General features: G+C 47.7%; 1 protein-coding gene across 1 annotated transcript in view; it reads left to right on the top strand.

Annotated features, from left to right (window-relative positions):
* Nucleotides 1-7811: 7811 nt before the first annotated feature.
* PTPRJ (protein tyrosine phosphatase receptor type J) overlaps nucleotides 7812-10280 on the top strand; it is an 88618-nt gene continuing 86149 nt past the window's right edge. The window contains exon 1 of the mRNA XM_086612852.1: nucleotides 7812-7880. Coding sequence (XP_086468978.1) covers nucleotides 7812-7880 — 69 coding nt within the window. The remainder of the gene's footprint in view (nucleotides 7881-10280) is intronic.

Genomic DNA, 10280 nt, shown 5'->3' with positions numbered 1-10280 from the left:
GTCCATAAATGGTCCTTTCCTGATATAGTTGATATACATCACACTTGGAAGACACCCGCAATTTTGCGTAATTTCTCCACATTATTATTTATATTTCTTGGAGGGGATAAGCAAAAGACATTATAAAAGCTCAGCATTCAAACTGTGCCCACTGCCCAATTTCTAATGTCAGAAGAAAGGGAAAAGGAGGCTCAGTCATTTTGTCAAAGATTTCAAGACATTTAATTTTTAACTTTTTAATTTGTTTCTTCTTTAATGTGTATCTGTCACTTTGGGATTTGAGCAGTCCTCTATGGCTCTAGAGATGACAGTCCTCTGATGTGGAAATCTTGGTTGTTCTTAAAGCATCAGTGGTTTTGTCAGTGGTGTCACAGAACCATGGTTTGGCCAAGAAGTTTCTTAAGGTTTCAGTTCTTAGAGATGTCAGGATGTACTGTAGGAGATCATGGCAAATGGGACTTCTGGACAGCATCAGATGTCCAGCTGCTCCCTTTTCTACTGCCCTTGACAGAGGTCCCCAGTCATATACACACCTGCTAGTTTACACTAGGCAGGTGATTTTACTCATTCACTAGAGAAGGCTCAGCTATTGTAATGCTTTGTAATACAACTTTAGAGATTAGCTTGGTGTCATTCCATTTGGAGTATATGGTGTCATTTTTGGGACTTAAAACTTCAGTGGAACGACTTTCAATGGCTATTTATATGCTGGAAAACATCTATGCATTTCTTTAGAGAGCAGGGAGACAAGAACAAAAAAATTGGCAGCTAGAGAAGCAGAAGTCTTTCTGCCAGTTACACAGGCTTCCAGCTTCTTCTGGTATTTCCCAGAATCCTGCCAGTCACTGCTTCTTCCTGCTCTATATGCCACCTCAGACCTCTCTCTCCTGTGTGGGGTAGCTGAGCTATGGCCGTGCCCTTTGGTAATCCCTATAGAGACTGCCTGTCATGAACATTGCTTCCCTCCTGCCCTTTCTACAGGTCTGAGTAAAACTCTGGTGTATATTTATGGTGCTAGAGCCCTTTGCAACCCATGACATTGCTCCTGGCTGAAGCCTAGTGCTTACATGAGACCTTGTGTTTGTGAGACAAGCTATAGGACCATAACCTCTTCCTTACTCCTACTGAAACAGAGTCCATTTATTGCTGTGTAGAAGATGGCTTGTTTAAAAGGCTGGTGTCTGTTTGAACTTGAGTCACTTACAGAACTGTTCTGTTGTGTTGGAAGGAGCTCGGGTGCTGCAGATGCTTTGGAGTGTGCTAGTCTGTGGTGGTTTTAATGCATATTTTCACATCAATTATTATGTAAAAGATATCCTCCTGCCCACCTGCCTTCCCACACAGAGGAAACTGGCCACTGAATGAGCATAATAGATTGACTGAAGGTGTTACCCGCCTCCAAAAGTCATTTTCAGTTGTTGCATTGCGAAGTCTTGAAAGTTGGGTAAAAGCCTACAAAAGCTTGTTTTCAATGTGTTCTTTTTGCTAGTCTGCACCACCACAACAAAAACTGTCTTTCTGCTCCTCCTCCTCAGTCAAAACAAAACCATCTCAAACCTGGCCTAACCAGAACTATAGTTAACTTTCCTCATGTTGTAAAAAGTGACACGTTGTCTTTGAATATCCTGTCTGCTCATGTTTTACTCTCCATCTGAAAGACGGTTCTGCCAGCAGCTCAATACACCTTTAATTCCTTGTGAGGAACATAAGAGAAATAAATAAATAATACTGTTTAGGATTTAAAATATTACACAGCAGTCCCCAGACAGTACCTCCTGCAGCTACAGGCTGTGGAGAGCTCGTACCAGCAGAAACCAGGTTAGAGCCACATCCAACATCCGATACCTTTCTGCATCACTTCTAGTGGTGGGACTATCCCCAGGTGCAGTATTTAGCCACTTCCTGCTTTTTCACCAAAGCCGCTGCTGAGGCTGGTGTAGTGTTTGCTGTAAACTCTTCAATTTCTTCCTGCAGATTGACTCCCCAGGAAAGTCCTCAGTCTTTTCCATGGACTGCTCTGCTCTCAAGGAGGATGATTTCTAATTTAATGTCCAGTATTTATCATGTCCCTGATGAGCTCAGGCAAAGAGACTGAATTGCGTGCTGTGATATTCTGTTTGAATTAAGAACACAGGAACGAAAATATATTTGTAACAATTTATGTTCTCTTTTGTTATTACTTTTGTGTATATGTTAAAGAACAAAAAGCCCTTCTACTATCAAGACTTTTAGTCAACCTTTTTAATTTCAAGTTTATTTCAAAAGTAGCAGAACTGCATTTGTTCCTGGGACAACACTGTACATTGTGTTCATGTACAATTTAGTTTATTCTCCCTTTATTCCTCTGTTGCAATGCAAAAGGAACTGTAGTCCTGCTTTGTCAGTTGTTCCCAAGAAACTCACCTCTGAGGCCAGTGGTACATGGAAGCCCGAAGGACCCTTTTGGGTTCAGAAGAAGTGGTGTAAATAAGAGCCAGAGAAATGTCAACCAGAAAGAGCACTTTGGACTTGCATAGCTTCAAGGCACTGAGCAATGATGGACAACACAGAAGTCTATTTGTCATTCTGTGTGAGTCACATAGGTCCCATCTAGTCTGAATGCGAGTACTTGCAATGGCAAGCGAAAACACACAGCACTTTTTGGATCTCAGTCTGAAACTGTGACACAGAGTGCTTCCTCTCTTAGGACTGACAATAGTAACATGTACTTTCCTCACCATTTCACCTGTCTTGCTTACTGAAATAGCAAGCTGATGCTACCAGACATTTTTCTTGCTATGTGCTTTTCCAGTACTTCGTACAGTGAGGCTCTGTTTCGGATGCTGCTATTGTAAGCAGCTAAGAAGTACCCTACTTGGTCAGAGCAGTGACGAATCCACCCACCCCTGTATCCTGTCTCCAGCAGTGGCATTAGGAGATTCTGTTTAGGAAGAGCAAACAAACCTGACTGCTATCTGAGGTCCATTCCCAACATCCACAGTCATCGATAGGGATGTTATAGACCCATCTCTGCCTTTTCCCGGTTTATGGACATGTTGTCCATGAATTTGTCTACCCTCTTTTTGGAATGGCTTATACTGTTTGCCTTTAAAACCTGCTGTGACTACATATCTTACTGCTATGTAAGAAAGCACTTTATTGTATCTGTTAAACCAATCTCTTATTAGTGTTAGTGATCCCTAGTTCTAGGTGGGATTTACTGAACAAATTTTTCATTCATCGTATTTCCAGGTAGGCTTCTCTTCTCTTAACTGAAAAGTCTCAGCTTTCGAAGTCTCCACAGGTAAGACAGCTGCACCATCATCCACATCATTTTAACTGCCCTTCTCGGTACCTTCCCTCAGTCCATTATGTCCCTCTTGCAATGCTGAGAGCGGAGTGGCATGCGTTAGTCAGGATGTGGGTGCACCTGGGTTTTACACTTTGGCAAAATGATGCTCTCTGCATTGTTCTCAACACCCTTCCTGATGATGCTCAACAATTCGATGTCTCTTTTGGCTGATACTGCACACTGAGCTGATGAATGAAACTGTGAATAACTAATGAGAACATGCTATTGTGATCAAGGCTGGCTGTGGCATGCAGTTAAATATAGCCTTTTTTTTAAAAAAAAAAAAACCACAAACGTATTTAATTGCCAGTCTCAGGGAAACACGAATGTTATCAGCCAGGGTAACTGGTCCAAACTGGACAGCTTTGGGTCACTGTATTTTTGCAGTCTCTCTCTGCCCAGAGCATTAGTAGTATACCTTACTGCATAAACTAGAGCACCTGTAAGTAATATGCCTGCACATTCTTCCTGGATTTGTGTGCAAGAGCCCAAGGCGACTTTTAAACTTCGGTCTCTTGTTCAAAAACTTGATTATAAGGATGCGGAAACACTTCTCTCTGACGCTCCCTTTTGAAGGGGTTTTATGACTCAGATGCATGAATTAACTTCCAGATGAAAGTATAGTAGAAGCTTTAGCCTAGTAGCAACATTTACCCAGTTTTATAATCCTGTCACACATATAGCTTTAATAGAAGCCTGTAGAATAAACAAAACTTACCTATAGAAACAATTAGGCAACAGCAGTTGTAATTCAGGGAATTTCCAGCAGATTAGTAACAAGCTCTGAAGAGCCTGTGGCCTGAAACGCAACCTTGAGCCTCTAATTCTTAGGAAATTACTTGTGATGGTTATTGCTGCTGAACAATTAACACCTGGAAGACTCTAAAAAATTTAGCTTTTAATTTCTCTTTTCTATTTTCAGCATGTGAAATCTCTGATTCTGGCATGAATCATAGCTCTTTGCCATCCAGCTCTTCCCTGAGGTCTGCATGGCTAGCAGTCAAACAGAGCATGCTCCAAAGAGCAGAGGCATTGATCCGAGGTAGCAATCAGGTACATGTGTGATTCTTGCTCTTAAAATCCAACCAGGAAAGCTTTTTTTGAACATTCATCTCAGAATTTTAAACAATCTGGGGGAGACAAACACTTCGTCAGAATCTGTACATACAAAGAAAAGTGCTATTGCTACCAGTTTTGGGTTTTTTTGGTTTGTGTGGTTTTTTTTCCAATGAATCAAATGGAAATTGCATTTCTGTTTTACGTTGTGTGAGAAGTAAGGAAGTTACTGCATAGCAAGGACACTTACAGTTAAAATAAAAAAATAAAAATAGACATAATCCCCCAGAGCGGTGGAAAGTAGATTGTAAGTCTTTGAAAGCGGTAAACTCCCTACCCAAGATAAGAAACTGACGGACTGAAGCCAGCTGGAACTGGAGGAGGTGAGAAGGTCATGCTGATGAAGACTCCTGACTTCATCCACAGTGAAAAGTTCACGCTGATGAAGACCCCTGACTTCATGCACACCGACCCCCAGGACAACCACCAGGACCAACTGTGCATGATTGGTGGGAGTCAGGGGGGTAAGGCGGATCTATGTAAATACTAATTGTAATATCTCCTCCCTGTCCCCAAAATCATAACGAATATATAAAAACATTTATGAGCACGTAACGGATTATACTATAAATCACCCACTGACGACTGTGTTGGCGTGCCTCTTGCTACGGCCGTGCGCCCAGCGCTGTGATCTTTGCTCCACTGACTTTGTCCCAGAATAAACTACGTGAAAACTACCTACGTGGGCTCGTTTCTCACACGTTACAAAATAATGACACTTTTTAGTGCCCTATGTTTCTTGGTACTTTTTTTTTTTTCTCTTTGTGGCCATCTTCTTCAGCATATCTGAACCTATTCAAATGTCTGTGAATCTTGGTAGCTCACTCCTTCAGTGCAGACAGAGCTGTGTCCCTGATTGCGTACTTCCTGCGCCCAAGAAACGTCTCTGGAAAGACGTTAGTCCTTTCCTTGAGCTCTGGTAACAGTCGGTCAGAGATGTACCCTAAAACAGTAACCGACCTCCCGTGCTCTCTTTGTGCCAGTTTAACTTACTAGGTAAGAAATCCTGATGACTAGCTGTAGTTGTGGTTATAATTAAAGATATGCATTAAGGTAATTTTATACTACAGTCCTAGAAATACTCTGCTTAGATATCTCTACAAGCAAATTTAATACAGTCTTCTGCTATTTTGGATGCTCCAGACATAAGACTGTCTCCCAGAACTTCATGGGCCTCCTGGTTCAGGTGCTTGACATACGAGTAGTTGTGAGGATTCAGCCACAAGTGTTATATGATAAAGTAATTAATCGCAGATTCCATGCGGCTTATATGTGAAAAGCCCCACCAGCTATACTGGATCCAGACGGACATGGTGTGGTGAAAGACTTTTAGCTTCCCGTAACAGTGATGTAGCTGCTCTCTGGAACAAGGAATTAACTAAAATAGCCTAAAAAATACAATGTCCCATTCCTTCTAGGTTGGGTTATGTGGCCTATTAAGGAAAAAAGAATGAGTGAACTTGAGAATCCAGGGACATGTAAAGTCTGGGGATGACAACATCGGCTTGAACATACTTATAAATTTGAACAGGTCAGAATCCCACTTCTTGCTGTCTCAGTGCATTTTTTTTTTTTATTATTTCCTCCCTCAGGGCTGGCTGCCATTACTGCTTAAATCAGTGGGGAGATTCCCACTGAATTTCAGGGGTAACTGGATAATTACTAGGTTGTCATACTGGAAAGGCATGCAATTACAAGAGCTGTGTTGTTCTCACCAAGTTGGAGCCGAAGATGACCATGTGTGATTGCTCAAGTGCAGCTGTTCAGTGTAGCTGTGATCTGCCGCCATGAAGGTGGTTGGTTGCATTTTAGATGCAAGCGAAACCCGGCCTGGCCAGAAGCTGCAGTTTGGCAACTCAGACCCACTGGGGCTCTGCCCGGGCATGGGAAGCTGCAACAAAGAATTTCATTTAAGTCAGAGCCATGATTTCCAAATGGTAGGGTTTGATCTGCAGAAGTGATCTCAGCATAGCAGCTCCACTGCAGCTGGTGAGACTGGTGGCAGGTGTGTGGTTTACCAGGAGGAGTCTTCAGCTGGAAAAAAATTCTCAGATGCTTTGTACTGAATCGAGAGTGCAGAAAAGGTGGTTTTATTCTTTTTTTTTTTTTTTGGTATAGTGTTTATTTCCTTATTTGGATGAACCCTGACTTTTTTTTTTCTGAACTAATTATCTATTTCCTACAAATTTTATTGATATAAGGGGATGTCTCCACACTGTTTATCTAGCTCCAACTGTAAGTCAGCCTCCCAAACAGTAAGGTATACACACACCCTCATTCTCGGGAGTCTTCCCATGAACTCCTGTGGAAATAGTTGCTTCCATAATGCTATGCATATGTTTTGAGGGCTCAGGAAAGACAAGGAAATTACAAACATGTGAGCTCAAAACTTTTGAGAAAATGAAGACTGCCAGTGTTTCAATAATTAAAAATATACTATGTAAACTGACCCTGTCTCTCCTTTTCCCTGACCCAAGATGAATGAAACGTGAAACAGTGCGTCAAGCCTGGGAAGTAAGTTCCGGTTATAAAAGTGATTAGAGTTTGATGATGTCCTTTTTGATGACATGGATAAAACATGTCCAAAACAGCGCCTGGAGAGGGACAGGGCTTTTTGAGGGTTCTGCCCGGAGGTGACGAACGGTGCAGTAAGCGCAGCCACTCCCTGCAGCAAAAGCACGACCCCCTCCTCCGGCCTCGGCACCCCTCAGCCCCGCCGCGGACGCGAGGGGCCGTGTGCGGCCGCCGCGGCGGGCAGGGCGGTAGCGGCCCCTGAGGCCGCGGTTACCCCCGCGTTACCACCGACCCTTCTGCGAACCGCCCGCCCCGAGCACCGTCTCACGGCCGGGCCGGGCGGCGGGGCACGTCCCGCGGCGCCGCTTCCTCCGGGGCACGGGAAACTTTCGCAGGGAGCCACTTCCGAGCCCGGCGCGGGGAGATGGCTGATGCCGGGAAGGAGGGGTGAAGGCGCGGAAGCGCCAGCCGCAGCTCCCCGCCGCCCGCTGCAAGACGGCCATTTAAGCCCTGGGCGAGAGGCCAGCGGGAGCGGCGGCGGGGAGGACGCGATGAGCCGCGGTGACCGGCCCGGCCCTCCCGCTGCCGGCTGCCCCCCTCGCCCCCTCACTCCGCCCCGCGCAGGGCTTCCCTCGCGGCGGCGGCGGCTCCCGCCGCCCGCCTTTCTAGTCAGGCAGCGCTAGAGGGAGCGACGGGCGGGTGAGTGAGGCGGCGCCGCCGCCGCCGCCCGTGAGGGCGGTGAAGGGGTGGGACGCCAGGCGGTGCGGGGCGCGCAGCCCGGCCATGTCTCCGGGGGAGGCGGCGTCGGGCTGAGCGGCCGTGCGCGCAGCGGGGAGCGCTCTCCGCCACCATGAGGCGGCTGCTGCCGCCCCTGCCCTGCCTGCTGCTGCTGCCGCCGCTGCTGCTGCTGCCGGCCGAGGTGAGACCGCGGCGCGGGGGACGGAGAAGTGGGGTGCGGGGGTTGGGGGGCTGTCTGCCGCGCCGCGGCCGCCGACCGCCGCACCTGCCCCCGCCGGGAGCTGCGCTGGCGGCGGTGCTCTCCGCTCCGCGGGGGGCTGTGCGGCCGGCGGGGCAGGTGCGAGGCGGGGGCGCGGGCTTTGTCCCGCAGCGGCTCCGCCGGTGCCGCCCCGGGAGGGAAGGGGAGGCGGAGGGGGGGGGGCCGCGGCGTGGCCCGGCGGAGGCGGCGCTCACCTGAGGCGGGCCGGCGGCCGGGTCCCCGCGGCCTCGGCCTCCTCCGGCGCGCTCCGCCTGCCCTTCGGGGGTCCGAGCCCCGCCCGGCTGCGGCGGGGAGGGCGACCGCTGGCCGGCACCGGCGGGTTTGCGGTGGGGGCAGGACCGGGGTGCAGCCGCGTGGCCCCTTTCGGGGCATGAGGCTGCCTCGGTTGTTTACCCCGAACGCTGCCCTCGGCAGAGCAGGGGGACGGCGGCTGTCTCCCCAGTGAGTGTTGTCGCTCGCCCTCGTCGTGTCGCTGCTGGTTAATTAGTAACGCGCTATTTGCACATCACCCGTGCTGGTGGTGCACATGACCCTCTGGGTTACGTAGAGCCTTCAGGAGCCGCGTGGAGTTTTCACGGAAAAATCCTGCCGTGGTGCGGAGAGAGCAGAGCTGGCGATGGAGGGCTGCAGGTCGACAGGAGGTCTCTGCCAGCACACTTTTGTGTCTCAGGCCTCCCTCTGTGCCCGAGTGCATTGCAGGGTGTTCTTTCAAGAACACCTTCCAGTGATGTAAATAAAAATAATTTGCTAGGTGACCCGCTCATCACATGCGGGCATTGATTTTCACCCTATGCTCCTCTCAGCTGATAGCTTCCCGGCATTCCTGTAGGAACACTTCATGACTGCTGTGAACTCAGATGTTTTAGGGTTTGCTGAACTTTTGCTTCCAGAGGTACCTGCTTGGCCTCTCTGCCTCAGCAGTTTCTGCTGCAGAAGCATGAACGTGTGTTAGTGTGGACCAAGGTGCTCAGTAATCTGTGGTGACAGTTGTGCCTGGCCTGTTTCTGTCCCACCTTGACAGCTGCAGAGCAGAACTATACCACTGCATTAGATTTTAAACTAATTTTTCCTTATCTTACATGGGCACCAGCTTGTGATTACAGCCGATGGCAATCATAAGCCTTTACTTCCTCCTCTTTGTGTGTCTCGCGCAGTTTGGGGTACCTTGCAGTGTTTTGTTGTTCCATCTCTGCTGTTGTTCTAGGTTTAGAAATCTCTTCTGAAAAAGAGCTAAGACTGACTTGGGAATCCAAGTACTCTAGCATTTTGGAATAGCTCAGGGCAGGCCAGGCAGTAGGAGCCTTGTGTAGGCCTGTGGCTTGCATTGACTTCTCTTCCTTGAAGCAGAGGAGCTTTGTGTGAGGATCTGCCAGCCATGACTTCTATTGTTTGTAGTTTTTCTTCTTAAGCAGGGTATAAAATCTTGTGAGGTAATAATCTACTTGTTCTCTAAGTCTGGCTCTTAACTGGTATCTAGTATGATAAATATAATAATTTAAAAAAAAATGGACCCTCTCCTCAGTTACATGTAGTTACATTTAGGCATTCGTCATCTTGGGGCCCAGCTGTGCGCTGCCCACTGACTCCGTGTGAGACCCTCGAGTAGATCCTGTCATCCCCTGATACTATCAGAGCTCCCATCAATGTGCTGCAGGACACAGGTCACATCTGCTGATTTTGGTGTGGCTCATAATTTTAGGTGGGAGCTCCCCAGCTCATGGTGTCATGGTCTGAAAATTCAGAAGACTACAGTTTTTGGCAGTCTCAGTTGTGACTTGTGAATGTGAAGGTTGGTGTAAGGAAATCTCTGTTCACCAGACCTGTTAACTGGTGCTGGTCTGCACCTGGCGGAGTTTTGAACATTAGGAGCACTTGCTTGATCTACAGAGAGAGGTGGGAGGAAGGGCTCCTTAGGAGCTTTTTCCGTAGAGGAATAGGACGTAAACCAAGTCTTCGTTGAAGGCATGATTCTACAGATCGTCCACTCATTTGAAATCACTAAATTTCAGTGTGGCCACTTAGGGGAGGTGGTGGGGATAACTCATGTGAGACAAGTGTGTTACATTTATGTAGCCTATTAGGGCCAGCAATAAGGATGCAGAATAAAGCCTTGCTTGGAGGGAACGCTTGCTCTAAGCACAATAGTCTTGTTGCCTGTTCTGAGTAGTGTTCATATGGTCTTGCCCTCTAAAAATCAGGATGGTGCCTAATAGGGAACAATATTGCTCTTTGTGGTGAGTTCTTTGCACAGATGTCGGAGTTGGCCACTGTCATTCATGGTGTGATGTGTGTGCAGGTATGGGGACGTGGCCTGGGACTACT

This window comes from Tauraco erythrolophus, chromosome 6 (genome assembly GCF_009769465.1).
Source record: "Tauraco erythrolophus isolate bTauEry1 chromosome 6, bTauEry1.pri, whole genome shotgun sequence".
Lineage (NCBI taxonomy): Eukaryota > Metazoa > Chordata > Aves > Musophagiformes > Musophagidae > Tauraco > Tauraco erythrolophus.
The sequence above is the reverse complement of the archived record's forward strand: the minus strand, read 5'-3'. Positions and strand labels throughout refer to the sequence as shown.